This window comes from Teleopsis dalmanni, chromosome X, assembly GCF_002237135.1.
Source record: "Teleopsis dalmanni isolate 2A chromosome X, ASM223713v2, whole genome shotgun sequence".
In the NCBI taxonomy this organism is placed as follows: Eukaryota; Metazoa; Arthropoda; class Insecta; order Diptera; family Diopsidae; genus Teleopsis; species Teleopsis dalmanni.
In genome coordinates, this window is record NC_051848.1 from 38,278,978 (window position 1) to 38,295,412 (window position 16,435).

Below are 16,435 nucleotides of genomic sequence, written 5' to 3' on the forward strand. Positions count from 1 at the left end.
TCAGTAAATATTCATACGCTGCGAGTACAACATACACAAATTAATTTTTTATTATAGTGTTTTCGCTGTCTTTAGTGGGCATAGGACCACCCCACTACTTAGGGTTAACTGACCGAAACATATTCGTACATTTTATTTATTACTTTCTGGTCTTGAGATATTCTATAATACATTATTTTGAGATGTTGAACAGTAAATGATAATAATCGATCGCAACAATAAGTGATCGGAGGAGTGGTAGGTTATTTTTCTCTGAAGTTCGGCCAGTAAATATGGCACACGGACAATAGCAATGAGAAAATGTGCAGAGTAGTAGATTCTATTAATTTGGAAAGTAAATGTACCATATACGGACTTTCTTGATTTTTTTTTAGATTCGCTTATTCAAAGTACTAATGTAGAGTATAATGCTAGTAACAAGAATACATTCTTTTTATACATAGATTTATAGAGCACACCAATATAAACTCGAGCTGCCATCTATTTTGACAAATTGTCAATTTGTATTTGTAGTTAAGAAATTGTTACCATTATTCAGAAATATTTGTAATCGTCATTCAAGATAACTCGAAACTTTTGGCAAAACTATTGATCATTATATATTAATTTAGACATTAACTTATTATAACAAAAATTCCGTACTTTAAAAATAAATCTCTTTTAGTGTTTGAAAATAAATTACTTAAAGTTTCTTGTGTTAGAAATGTACTTGATAATCTCACATTATCTGGTAACAGATTGAAAAAAGTCTTTGCAAAGAATTCAATTAAAAAATATATATATATTTGTCTTGGTTATAGTTATCGTAACACATAGTAGAAAAATTTAAAATACTTACTCCAAAAGAATAATAAAATATAATCCATGAACAACTGAATCACAGTAGGCATATAATGCACACACGATCAGTATATATAGCACCAATCATTTATTCAAGTTTGAGTGCCCATACAACTCTGTTTCGAGTAATGACAAATACTTATCATCAGTGGTCTTAGGAAATATTCAAATTTTTTTAATTAGGTTATAGTCAACTGAACAACTGAATCGCTGTAGGCATATAATGCACACACGATCAGTATATATAGCAGCAATCATTATATTTACAACAAAGTAAGCTTTAAATCACCTTATTTGAAACAACAAACTGTAATTGTGACCACATGTGACAAATCATACAAACGTCTGTATTACTGGGTAAATCTGTGTGCAATAGTCGAAAGTTTATGGTACAACAACTTGAAGTATAAATACAAGTATGTAGAGCTTAGACTACTTACTTTAATTGTTTACAGTAATTATGAAAATTGATTACAGATTACACGATAGCTAATTCTATTCGAACTTTTTGAAAGCATTTTGTAGTTCTACTCGTATGAGTATGAGTAGTAATGACACCTATTTCTATTTATGACTACATTCAGTATTAAATGCAAAATAAAGACATTTGTTTTTTCTATTTGCAAACATATTATTGCAATTTTGGAAGCACAAAATAAAATTTGATATCGATAGTATCGGGGACGCTAATGTATAATAATCTATTAATCTTCCATTACCAAGTATTATTCTTTCTATAAGTATCGAAAAAGTTATACAAGTACCCGGTAGCAGGTATTTATTTATACCGAAACACCGTTACAACCGATATTACTTTTGCAACAGTTTTAATATATAAATACAAATAAATATTGATTCATGCAAGTCAATATTTAAATATGTAAGATTGTGTAATGAAAATACCGCCACTGTTCAGAAATCAAGCAATTTTTTTAAGCCTTCATTAATAACCTAATTAATTACAAAAAACAAAAAAAAAAATAGAAAATTATAAAAACCGAAAATTACATCGCCTGCTATACAATAATACATATTACATACCTATATATTATCGTTAAATATATGGCTTTGTTGCAAATCGTTTATATTATAAGTATATATATTTTTTTTAAATTTTCAATAATTTTTATAGTTTATAGCGTTCAATTGTTTTCAAATTACGGTTTAAATTTTATTTTTATGCCATTAAATTCGGTTTTGTTCGTTATCATTCACTTTAATATCGTTACCATTTGCAGATAATGTAAGGCCCTATAATATGCTATCACATTTGGAAAATAACAGTAATCTTACCAAGCAAACAGCAGTTGCAATTACAGGTCAGAATAAGTCTATAACTTCTCCAATGTCAAAATTGTCACCCACAAAATTGATATCTATACTCTTACTCGTATTCTTGCATATTCGATTATATGTACCCGTATTGTATACATATGTATAATATATATACCTAAACACAATCACAATATAATATATTTTCAATAAATATATTTAAATTTATTTAAAATTTCGTAATTATTAAATATGAATAATTTCTAAAAACAAAAAAAAAAAAACACTTACCTCCTTCACTGTCAAATTCTACTTTTTTTCTCTCTTCTCTTTAAACACTTCAAAATATAAGATTTTTTTAATACACTTACTCCAAATTAAAGAGTAATTCTTTTTTAAAGAGCTCAGTTTAGAATTGGCCTATTAAGAGACACAGCTCCAAATTTTTAAAATCGTTCCCAAAAATATATGAGGTGCAGATTTAAGTAATACGAAACCATTTTTTTTTCTTGCTCTTTAAAATTGAATTTTTTCCAAATTTTAGTTTTAAATTCTTTTCTTTTTTTCTATTTTAGCGTCAACTTTGGGTAAATCTTTTATTAAATCTTGGGTATTCTTGAGAGCAGTTAAACATAAACATACATACATATCATAAATATTATTTTATTAAAGTAAAACTATTTAATGTATTGCATTGCCACCTAGCTGTCGCATATTTTTGCATTTTGAAGTTTCTTAAAATTTAAGTTCCAAGATATATATATATATATCTTATATATCTTGGAACTTAAATATATATATTCGATTTGCATATGTTTTCTATTATATTATTTTATATCTTAGAGATGATTTGGTTATTTAACTGTTGAAATATTACTTTGATTTACATGTTAGTATTATTAGTATTTTCTGTTATAAAGAAAAAAAAACATTTGTTTTGCTGTTTAATTTATTACATATTAAATTTTTTATTGTTAAGAAAAATTACATTTTGTTAAAATTAAAAGTAAATTTTTTGCTTTCTCTTTTCGATCATAAATAATGAATATTAAATAAAAAAACAATAACCGTGTTTATAGCAAATGTTTATTAACATTGTGTTATAGAAACTTCATATATTTTAAAGACACAATTTTATATTTTTTCATTAATTTTTATTGCATATTAAAAGCAATCATTAATTTCATTTAATGCAATGCGCTTGTATCGAATTACCACTATTTTTCGTTAAGATATATACCATATACCCATTATAGTTCCCTGACGCAAACCATCTGCCACGGCTTTTACCATAACATAAGTAGCACGATGCTGTTAATAAGATACAATATTTAAACTCCGCAGTAGTATTAGTTCCAGATATACGTTTGTCACACTTTAGTTGTTGCTTTCTTTTCTTTTTGTTTTAGTTTCTTGCAATTTATTGTACTAATCGCTTTGGGAGGAGATTGGTAAGTATACAAAAAACTGCTACAAATCTCCTCCATAACTAATTGTTTGTACTACAGTTTCGTGACAGTCGTATAATAATCCATAAAAGACACCTTTCCATATTGTTGTCAGTAATTAACATACTTTTTGAAGTTTCATTTGTTGTTCGTTTACAATTTTTATTAAATCTTTACATCTTAAATCTTTAATTTTGTAAATTAATTCTTTTATTGTCTGATACTTATCAAAAGTTGCTAGACCATAATTTTAGAAAGTAAAAATATGTACGATGAACTTTTTGTTTCCAGAATACACATACAATAGAGTTTTCGGTAGCCGTCCACTCCCATGATTCACTCCCTTTTGCTACCATTAAAAAGAGTAACAATAGTACTGATGTAGAATTCTTCTGTTTTAGTTTTTAAATTCCTGCGATAATAGTTGTAAACCAGTAATATATATAAACATTTTTGTATAACTTACACTATCATTAATAGAGTACATTTGGTCGGTTGTATGGCATGTGTGGTGAAAGATATATTAACTCTTTTTTTAAATAATGATTATTGGTACCAATCCTTAGACCTTAATTTAAAAAGTTCAACAATAATAAGTCTAATAGTTATTTCGTATTTAGAAAAAAGATCGTCACCACTGCTTTGGGGTAAATTAAGAAATTTACATTTAGTTTCTCAAAGATTTCATAGATATAGCATAGACTGTCTAGATTCGTTGACGATACTCAATAATTTTGCAGTGAGGGGAAGCTCACTAAGATCATATTGTGATGACACAACAGACTTTTAACTTTGGTCTAAGAATGATGACACTTTAAATTTCTATCTTTGGTCTAATTGATAAGCAGTACTGGTAACGTAGTCATTTTTTTGAATCCATATAATTCACCAGTGGTGTTTCAAATTCTTTTGCCTTGAAAAACTATGATACATAATGTATATTCTTATTGGAAATGTTCTTACTTATATGTACTATAGATGCATTCCTTATGTCATGCTTATTTATGTCGTTTATGCTTCTTGTTGTACTTTTCCGCGTTGATTTCATATTCGTTGTCCTTAGAAACAAATTTAGTTTCTATTGAGTTTGATATTAAATTGATATTAATTTAAGTATTCAGGATTTAACTATACAGACAGGCATAATGCAGATATATTATATATCTTTGTTTTCTGAATATAAAATAAAAGTACTCCGTTCCTTACCAATTTGTAATGTTTTTAACATTAATATTCTATATCCCACATTGTTCTTCTATATCTTATTCATTTCTCTTACAATCAATATTTTTCGCTTATGTCTTTCATTTTGATGACCTATGTTATATTAATTATGCCTCATTTTACTTTATATTCTAATATATTTATATTTTTTATATTCTACATTTCATATTTATCTCTTTTATTTTATATCTTACATTTTTTCGTCATATCCCATATCCTTTATAGGATATATCCTATAAAGATTTCTTTTAAATCTTAACTCGAATATTTTTCTCATTCTATATATTTTAACAATGGTCGCAGTGCATTATTATATACGAATCATGTTATACCTATAGATAGTTATGGTCACGTCAAATGTGAATTTGTTATTGTTTTTTATTTTTAAAAAATTTTGATTCTAATTTGGTGATGAGGCTTTGTGTCTCGTCACATTGGTCAAAACAGTGTTGCTCTTTAATAAATATCACAATTTGCACCTATTAGGAGTAAATATGTGTATATTTATGTCAATATGCTTACATATCCCCACAAAATTAATTACCTTTTACCTGTATAACATGCCTTTTTGGTCATGATCAAAAAAAAATTTTAAATTTTTGTCATACGTCTATATTATGGCCCTATGGGATCATTTGGGCGTCAGTACTCTCTTAATTACTATTTTTATATCCCATATTTAAGTTTTCTATGTTAAATTTTTTTTTCTATATTTAATATTTTTCTTTTTCCATATATAAGTATTTTTTATATTTATAATATTATTTATATTCGTTATATTTTGTATATTTTTATATTATTATTACCTTTTTTCAATCTAATTTCTTTTACGCATTTTATAATTTTTTCATTTATATTTTTATTCTGTTTTTATTAATAATGATTATAATTATGTTTTTATATTATAAATTTTTATTTAATATTTTATGCTTTCTTTATTTTATATACTTGTAATTTTTTTTTAAATTTTAATATTTCACCTCGCTCCCTTGCTGAGTTAATTGCTTTTGGACCAGCCATTTTTTTCTGATCCAATATTCTCTTAATATCTAGTCCATCATATTTTATTTTTATCAAAAACCAAATTTGTTTTTACTCTTTTTGTCTATTCTTCATATTTTCTCTTATTTTTTTTGAATGATTTTTTCAGATTTATTTTTTGTTTATTATTCAAGCTGTGCTATGAGCTATGATTTAGCTCTTAATTTATTAATCATACACTTATTCCCTTTTTTCTCTCACTCACTAGCACATCCTCTCTATTTCTTTCGCCTTCGTCCCCTCTCTCTTCTTCGTTGGCTCCCTCATCTTCGCTGTTGTCTTCACCATTATTCATTCTTCTCTCTCTCAAAAACACTTTTCTCTCTTTTACAATCGTTGATCGTATAAATTGTGTCATTTGTCTTGTCTGAACTATCCTCAGGTATATATAAAGTAAATGTATGAAGACAAATATACCGTGCAATCTAGATATTCGTGATATATTTCCGCTCTATAACTTCCTGAATTAATATTCATAAATAAAGTGGAACTATTTATAATATGTAGAGTTGTTAACAGGTTTATTAAAAAAACTTACAGAAACTGGACTTTCTGATATTCTTACTCTTTTAGTTTATTATTCTTTATTTTTGGCATTTCATAATTTAAATTTTCTAAAGTTTTTTGCGTACCTATTGGGATGATAAATCTTAAATCTAATTCGAAATGTCCACAACTAAAGTCAATTGATATGTCATAACTTAATGTACTTTAATTATTTTTGTTTTCGTTTATGTTGCTCTCTTTGTACTCTGTTTTATCAATATTATCTCTTTTTTGATTAGAGTTAAATAAATTTAGTGTCCTGTACGAATTAATATAAATTAATAACCAAAGGAAAGAAAAGGTGCTGAAAAGTTTCCAACCAGAATATAATTGGAAGTCTTAGACGTACAGGTCACCAGCAAACTAACCAAATGCTGCATTATATTTTGCCTGTAAAATTTTGTTTGTTTAGTGATTTAAATAACATTTTTTCAAGTTTAATCACAAGTTTTATTTGTTCACCATTTTTAATGTAAATAAAATTACTTTATTTTTTTTTTGTTTACATCTTTTGAATAGTTTTTAATAATTGTTATTTTCTTTCAAATAATTTTTTTATTAATCAAGGTATGGGAGTTTATGAAACACGACCACCTCGCCCGAATTCCATAGAACTCCGTCGTAGTTATCAATCGGAACAAATCGATGGAGTATATGGGCCGTTAACACCTCAGACAGCAGCAAATGTTATAGCCAATTCTTCTGGGGGAACGCAATATGCATCTGCATACGCTATTAATGCTAATGGCATGATGTCAGCTCAACAATTGCAACTGCAGCACCAGGTTGCGCTGCAACAACAACAGCAACAACAACAACAAATGTACGACGATGCAATGTATCATCAGTCACAAGGGCATTACAGTCAATCTGGACAAGGTCCTTTATCGCCTGAACCAATTTACGCTCCCGGCACACCATCACGTACAAAGCCGCGTCCTTCACAACCACCACCTGCTCCTCCATCAAATGGTAGTGGAGGTGGTACTCCAAACGCTTCAACAGCCAATACACCAACAAGAGGTCGTAGTATGTCCACAAGTCGAGATGCGCTACCACCACCACCACCTATTCCTGATGGCATTGCAAATACTACATCACCATCACAAATGATAGCCATGAATGGTGGTGGTAGTCATATTGCAGCAAAATTATTAGCACGTACGAACAGCTCTTCGAGAGCAGGCTCTCCACAGCTGGCGCCTAGTAATAGTGTTCAAGATGCAAATGCACTTGTTATGGCGCAATTGAATAATACTATCAATAGCTTTAATAATATGAACATTGGTGGTCTTTCAGGACAAATGAATTCTATCAATGATTTGCCACCACCACCACCTGTACCCGATCAGGTAAATACATTTAAAATATATTTTTTTGAATTTAATATTAATATGTTTTTTTCTTTTTGTTTTGGTTAGCATTCACCAAAGTTGTCGCCACCAAATGCTGCACCACCACCGCCGCCACCTCCACCTCCACTGGATGAAAATGGTGGTGTACAGTTGTCACAACAGCAACCGCATCAGATAATGCCGAAACCTCTTGCAAATGGTGATATTCAGTTAGGACAAACAAATGGTGTAATGATAGGTCAACAACAACATATTGTTGGCCCAAAGAAGTTACTACCTCCTTTCCATGATACACGTACAGATCTTATGAAAGCTATACGTGATGGTAAGATAAATTTTTTAAAATATATTGCTTAATTTTAAAATAAGTAATTGTTCAATAACAAATACGAATAGTATTTATGGCAAAATTAATATACTGTGATCAAGTCAGGATGATGTACATTGATATATCACGTTCTTACTACCTAAAAACTTTTAAAGTGTTTTTTGTTATGTTCGAATACTAAAAAAAAGTCACGATACAGTAAATAATTAAATTGTTTTAATTTTTGTGTTAATTAAAAACTAATTAGTATTACATACATAATAATAAATATGTCAAATAATAAAAGATATAAAGACATTTGGATAACCATAATGCATTCAGTGTACAACTATTAACTATTTATTATTAATAATAAATTTTTAAAATTAGTCTGAGTTGTGGTAAAGAAATTGGACATTTCAGTAGGATACAGATATAAATCGATAGGGTTCGAATTAGTGTGTACATTTGATATTAACAAGTAGAGCTGCAGTTGTGGCACACACTGAATATTGGAGTATTATTACATGACAAGTAACTGTTTACTGTGTCACCACTCCCAACCTGGTGCTTGATCGAATATAAAGATATTTATACATCTTTCAAATTATCAGAAAAATCGTACTTAGAAAAAAAAGAAAAAGAAAAAAAAGACGAAAGTTACGCGTCTTATGACGAAAAGAAATGAAAAGTCAGAAGGATTTGAATAGAAATAAAATACACCAACAAAAATTTTAGTTAATTTATTGAAGTTTGAGAGCCCATACAACTCTGTTTCGAATAATACCAAGTACTTATCATCAGTGGTCTTAGGAAATATTCAAATTTTTTTTATTAGGTTATAATCCGTATGTAATTTGTTTGGAATGAAAAGCCGTTAATGATCAAAGTCGGCATCCTTAAGGTGTGTTATTCAAATTATGTTATCCACTTATTTTGTATACTGAATGTATTATAAACTTTATATATATTCTATATAACTACCAATACTTTATATTTTGCAAAATTAATTTAGCACTTGTTTAATAAAAAAATATGTTTTTAGGCATAACACTACGGAAAGTCGAAAAATCGGAACAAAAGGAAATAGAGCGTACCACAGCTTTGCATGATGTTGCATCTATATTAGCTCGACGTGTAGCTATTGAGCTCTCGGAATCAGAGGACTCTGATAGCGAAGATGATAGTGAAGGGTGGATGGAACCAAATGAGACTTCTGCTTGATCCCTGATATCTTTTATACCTGGTAAAGTGGCTGAAGTCGCTACTGCCAAAATAAAAAAGAAAAAGTAAAATATAATTTGTTGTGTGTGGTATCGTTTACTGAAAGTCAACTAAATTTATAGTCAAAATTTTGAATTGGGTGGATTCAAATGCATTTGAAAAACGTTAAAAAAAATTTTAAAAATTATTTAAAAACAATCAAAAAATTCATATAAAGCAAACATAAATAATCTATGTGCAAAAATTTGTTATGTGAGAAAATGAAAAAATAATGTTATTTAGGGATTATATGTATTTAATATCGAACAACCAAAATTTTTATTACAAGTACATATGTACAATTTGCGTTTATTAATTAAAATAACAGAAAATTAATTAAATACATCAACTTGAGGATAATATTAAAAGGAAATGTAATGAGAAAATCAAAATATAACTTGTAAATAAAAAAAAGTACTATTATGTCAAAGATTTATTTAAGCAAATTGAGTTTTGTATTTAGTAATAAGTTTACTATATAATATATATATATATACATAATACTTATTGAAGCTTAAATACAAGTATATATAATGTTCAAAATGTAACTCAAATTGTGCTAGTTTATCCATCCTACAAAACTATACAAATGATAACAGTCGATATTAAAATTAAAAATTTGTTAGAAAAAAGTATGTATTCATGCCTACTTGTTGACACACAGACCCGTTAAATCTCCATATACTATAGACCGTATTTAAATTATGTAATGTTTTCTGCTTTAGTTCTGAGTAAATTTAAATTTAAATTAAATGCATTTAATTTATATTTTTACTCTGATTTTACAAAATTTGTACTTTACAATAGCAGTGCAATAACTGATAGATTAAAATTTACACCTAAATTTATCCATTGATAATATGTTTCTATCAAAATTATTAATAGACATGTGACATATGTTTGGTACGATTTCAATTTATGGCGCGCACCCATTTAACAAGGTATTCTCTTCTTAATGCTATATGCCATGCTATATGCTTACTTCTCGAGATATGGATTTTGAAGTTGTAAACTTTTAAGATGGATTTCGTCAACAAAGAAACTACACATGCTTTCTAGTGTCAACTAGTGTATATGCATTTTTTTCATTGAATACATAAACATCTCTAACTGGCACCTCTAGCTGTTTTGAATGTGTAAATTTTCAACTCTAACGACCGATATCTCGAAAACTGAACTAAGCTATGACGTATAAAACGAAATTTACTTAGAATAGCGGATAAAATAGTCATACTGGGGAATCGAAATCGTGCCAATTGTTTGTAATATTTTTTTTAAAATGAATAATAAATGAATAATTTCAAAGGCATATCATTTACTGTCGATGTGAATATTATAAATTTATTGAATACAGCATTGCAGTTGATAAATACATACAGTTGCTAAGAACCAAGATTTTTTAGTACTGTAAAAAAAATGTACTCAAATTTTCATTCAAGGAAATTGTGAATGTGAATTATAGGCAATAATTTGATATTATTTTTAATTACAAATAACGCACAAAACTGTAATAAAAAATATTTCTTTTATAAATTTTGATAAATTTTAAATTCATATGCTGAATTGTTATGTTAACACAATATATATATATTTTATTCTTATAATATTTTATTATGAGCTTTATGTTATATACATTTTTTGCCATTGATACACACTGCTAAAAGTATTTACGATTTACAACGATTTTTTTTCGGATTCTATCAAAATATATATGCTATTCTATTTATAATTTTATATATATGCCATTTAAAGACGTTTTACATTATGGCAAACACATAAATCTAAAGCATAGTTATAAACTTTGTCTTTAACGAATGCTAATAAACTACCAAGCTAATTAAAAACATTCTAAATAAAATATTTAATTAAAAAAAAAATCAACAAAAACAAATAAATAAAAAAGAATTATATAAGATATTGGGTATAACCCCTAAAATATTCCAAACCAGGCATTTTTTTACTAAAACTTACACGAAATATTTTCTAATACTAATAAAATATATAAGTAGGAAATTGTTTGAATATAATTAAATATACTACTATATTTATAAATAATGTATCCTAAACACAGTTTGTACTTTGTATGAAGAAAAATATAATATTCAAATTTGACTAAAATTTATTTAATTTATATATTTTGATTACTTTAAATATATCACCTGTATATAAAACGTGAAATACGATAATTAAATTATAATGATACTTTTGATATATTCGCTTAATAATATATGAAATAAATAAAATAAAAAAAAAACACAAAAAATTAATATATAATAATACATATGTAGTATTATAATATAGAATACATAAGTATTTGTATGTAAAACGCGATATTAAAAATTCGTTTTATTTTGTTTTTGTTTTGATTAATTGTTTATATTAAATAAGTATAAATAATCACTGAAATAAATATATAAAATTTTTTATATATATTGTATATGTATATGTATTATATAATTTTAATAAACAATTTTATTATTATTAATTATTATTTAATATTTCATTTATTAGTTTTTTTCCGTTCATTGTCTTAGTTCAATTAGATACCAAATAAATTTTTTTAAGGTGTTTGTGGTTTCCTAAACAATTAGTCTTTTTTTCTGTTAAATTTTGTTAAAACAATAAAAAAATATAAAAGTAAATACTGAACTAGATATTTAAAATACATAAAACTTTGAATACCTAAGAAATAAGCGATAATAAATGAAGTTAAGCATACAAACTGTTCAAAGTATAAACATTTATCTTAAATCAACAAAATATTTAATAAATTGAATAACCAATCAAATTTAAATTTCTTTTATTTTTTACTAGTAGATGACCCGGCGAACTCTGTTCCGCCTTAAAGGCAGTAAATAAGCAGTTTTTTTTTAATTGGAAAAAATACAAAAAAAAAAAAATACCTACATTAATCATTCATAATTTATTTGTGTATTTTAGTACACATCGCAAATTATCTATTTGTTGACCTCTGTTGTTCGCTCGACCTTCAGTCCTTAAATTTGCAGTATTTCGTATTCTTCTTGCATTACGGCTTTGTCGGGAAAGATTCGATCGTCTTGGTCGTGGCATTATTAAAAAACTAAAAACTCAAATTTTCAACCATACCATACATTATAATTGTTAATTATTTATTTTGTTGAGTTTGCAACAACCAGGTAGTTTTATTGATTAAAAACGATATTTATTGCAACACAAACTTATATTGATCTAATACAACTTTTAAAAACACATTAACTAAGTTATATTTCTATCTGTTAAATTTTAATAAAATATTTTCTTATATCAAAAATTTGATAATTTCAAAACCTACTTTGTCGTGAACGGGATAAACAGGTATCCTATGTCCTTCTCCTGGCCTTAAACTACCTCCCTGCCAATTTTCAGCTAAATCGGTTCAGCCTATATCCTTCTCCTGGCCTTAAACTACCTCCCTGCCAATTTTCAGCTAAATCGGTTCAGCCGTTCTTGAGTTATAAGTGGTGTAACAAAAACACATCTTTCTTTTATATATATAGATTTAAATAATTTAATAGCATAATAATCAAAGAAAAGCTTTTATAATAAAACAATTAAAGAAGTTGTCATACAGTTGTTTCGAATATTGCGAAAATATTTATTAATAGTAGTCGTCAGAAATATTGACGGTTTAAGAAGTTGAACCGGCTCAAATTATAACCGTGGACTCAACTGATTTATAGTTTCCTTGAGCAAATTCATCGCTCATTATTTTTACTTTAATTGAAGTTAGTGATATGACCGACTGCAACAAAACCTCCCATTAAGCATAGTACCTCTTTGCATAAAAGTTATTCAGTAACCCAACCCAATGCATTTGTAGTGTTTCGAATACTGTTTCAGGTTCAAGGTAGGAATGAAAACTAGTGCCGTTCAACAATGTGAAAACATCATAATCTCAAGACACCACTTCCACTTCAGGAATCTGGGAAAATAAAAATCTATCGGCTATATGACGTAAAGAATTAGGAAATCTGCGTACAGGATCCTTAGCAAATTTGAAGTATGATGATAAAGAATTCTGTAAGCTTTCACGAAAAATAAACTTGTAATAAAATGTGCCAAGGATAGTTTAACTGCTTATAGTAGTGTCCCAATTCTCAGTACTGAAAAGAAACGATTGAGAGTGTAGCTTTCGCTTAACGATCCGTTTCAACACCCCAGATTGTTCACTTAAAAACTTAATCGCAACTTTAGTGAAAGATTTCTTTACTAGACCAATCATTTATTGATGTGCTCGTCCAAGAACCATTAAATAGAAAAAGGACAGATGGGTATATTTATCGAACGTAATTGAGCTGAATGGTGCTGCAATCTGCTTTCAATATTCAATATTTCAATTCGACATCTTATTCAAGAAGCAAATTGAAGATATTGCCTGTTTTTATAAAATTTCAAAGTGGTCTCTCGATCAAAAATACGTTTCTTAAAATAAATAGCGTGTCCTTAAAATTGTGGTAATTATTTTAGGCCACATAAAGAGCCTTAATGTGTTGCGTTTTCTAATTCGTAATTCGCAATTTTAGTCAAAAATTAATTTTTAAACATTTCGTATTTATTACCATAAGGGCTTCTAAGATATGCTTCTATAATAACATAATGCATATAAAAAAGTTATGTGATTTCCATAGACGATAGAATGTATGCCTATTTCTTCAGTACTATTTATAGAAAGCTGAAGCCATATATCATATATGGCTACTTAGCCATTCTGTCAGAAAAAGTGCAAGAACTATGATATTTTTTGTTCATTGTAACTTACCTAACTGGATTATAAAACTGGTTAATAATAGCGAATTTTTAACCAGTGGTTAAGGAAGTAACAAAATCGAAACTGAAAAGACAAGCGTCTACACTGGCAAAATCTATGAATATACTCCCATATTTTTACTGATCTAGAATATAACTAATGGATTGCATTTAGTTTTGATTAAGCGATGTCTCATATCATAAGATCTTGCCCTCAGGGATTATTTTTTTGCTATTGTTATTGCTTTTTGGGACGGAGGACAAAAATTGTCGTCAAATGTGGCAGTGATCCGTCGCCGTTAATGGATTTTAAAAAAACTTTGACAGAACGAAGTTTTAAGCCTCGTTAGTAACAGTGTATCGAGGATGTTTTGCAAAAAATAAACAACAACAAAGAGTTTAAAAACGTTTGTGTTTAATGGTAGATAAAAAGTTTCGAACAGCCTTTGCATAAATGAGATTTAATTACATTTTTTTCCTACAATTTTTTTGTTTCTTATTTTAAATAAAAAAAATTGTTTTAATTTATGTTACTTTCCTAATTTAAATTATTGAGCAGCTGGAGTTACTGGTGCATCTGGGCGATAGTGATGACCATCTTCCTGATATTCTTTATTAACCTTTAATGAGTGATTAATAGTGCTGCTAAAGCCTGGTGGACCTTGGCCAGGATTTGTTGAACTTTGAGGGTTATAGCCGTTATTGCCAGAGCCCGGTGCTGGATAATTGTTACCTGGTGGGTTATTGTTTGGTGCCGGATAATTATTAGGAGTTGGATAGTTATTTGGTGCTGGATAAGGTGCTCCTGAAGCTTGTTGTGTTGGTACTGCGTACATGTAATTTGGTGGCATTTGAGGATTTACAAAGCCTCCATATGGGTAGGGTCCTACTGCTGGTGGAGGCCCATAATATGCAGGTGGTGGTTGCTGATAGTAATATCCACCATATGGATACGGTGGTGGTGCACCACCCATATAACCACCATACGCTGGATTATTATAATGATGATGGGCTACGTTTGGCGATGAATGATGACTCTTACCGCTATGTTTATGATGGCCACCACTGCTGCTGTCACTATCACTGCTGCTATCGCTGCTACTTGAATCGGCTCGCGTACCATACACAAAAATTGCGAAAAATATTATTTTAATAAAAATTATGTTCTTCATTTTACAACCTGCTCAAATAGAAGTACTTATTGAACTAAACATGCTATAAGCACAAGATACGACCAAGTGATCTCTAATGTTTTTTTATAGAGAACGTGAAAAAAAACTCATAATGAATATATTGTATATGATAAGAAAACAAAATTTAGCGAAATATTGATATGAATTAAATCAGAAACATTAAAAATAATAAAATTCCAGCGAAAATGAAAACATAAATTGTGACATCCCATTAACTAATTAAGGTTTATTATGTAGATGAATAGAAGCTCTGACAGATGCTTGCAAACGTGTGAGATATTTTTATAACCACTTCACTTCTAAATTTATAGAGTTCAGAAAATTTCATTGGAAAATCCCAAAATACTGTTCAACATTTTGTTGCTTATTCATACCAATATATGTATATGTGATGAAGTATCGTACCGTTTTCTGAGAAATGCTATAATTTTATTAATCAAATATTATCAGTGCACTTGAAAAAGAATACAAGTCGCGTATATGTACAGATTATCTCAATTATATTTATATATACACATATACATCATTTTAATAAATTATTAAATTATGTCTTTACATATTGTTTTAATACATATTTTGCAACTTACACGTTCTAACAGCTTTATGAACTTCATTAGAATTTTCAATAATAAAACGTTTTACTCAATAAATTCTTATAACTAATGTAGCAATACGATTTATCACTACTAAAGTAAATACAGTCCCTACCTATAACATATCTTAGTACATTACTGTAATTATCATTAAAGAAATCAGAGCACTAAACCGTTAAGATCTATTATGCCTTAAAGTTCAAAGTTTGACTTTAACTTCAGCGATTGTAATTATTAGAAATCATCTAGTCAATGGGCACATATTTAAGTCTTCGTTTTCCAAAATTTACATGAGAAATTGGGTTTTAATAATTAAATTTTATAATTAGTTTCAAAACTGGGTTGCAATAAGTCTTTCACGAAAACGAGGCACCATAAAATCTAAAAAGAACGCTATCATTAGAGTCACATTGAGTTCTTACGGCTCTATCTTTAAACCAAGTAAAAAATATTTTCTGATGTTTGCAAAGCAGAGATATTGCACTGAGATAAATTAATCACAAACCATTACTTTAAGCTACCTGTTAGGAAATCTGGCTTTAGATCTATTGTGAGTATATGATATCGAAAAAATAAGTATTAAATC

General features: G+C 28.1%; 2 protein-coding genes across 3 annotated transcripts in view; one reads left to right on the top strand and one right to left on the bottom strand.

The window, feature by feature from the left end:
• The window catches only part of LOC119687534 (wiskott-Aldrich syndrome protein family member 2), a 42,618-nt gene extending 33,139 nt beyond the window's left edge, over positions 1-9,479 (top strand). The window contains exons 4-6 of one of the 2 annotated variants that reach the window (XM_038101874.1): positions 6,939-7,723; positions 7,793-8,051; positions 9,079-9,479. In XM_038101874.1, coding sequence (XP_037957802.1) covers positions 6,939-7,723; positions 7,793-8,051; positions 9,079-9,257 — 1,223 coding nt within the window. In that variant the 3' untranslated portion in view covers positions 9,258-9,479. The remainder of the gene's footprint in view (positions 1-6,938; positions 7,724-7,792; positions 8,052-9,078) is intronic. The other variant, XM_038101875.1, reaches the window with a different exon arrangement.
• A 4,973-nt stretch (positions 9,480-14,452) lies between these two features.
• LOC119689767 (multiple organellar RNA editing factor 8, chloroplastic/mitochondrial) lies at positions 14,453-15,279 on the bottom strand. Its single transcript, XM_038104668.1, has one exon. The coding sequence runs from the start codon at positions 15,233-15,235 to the stop codon at positions 14,612-14,614; it is 624 nt and encodes a 207-aa protein (XP_037960596.1). The 5' UTR covers positions 15,236-15,279; the 3' UTR covers positions 14,453-14,611.
• Between the last annotated feature and the right edge of the window lie 1,156 nt (positions 15,280-16,435).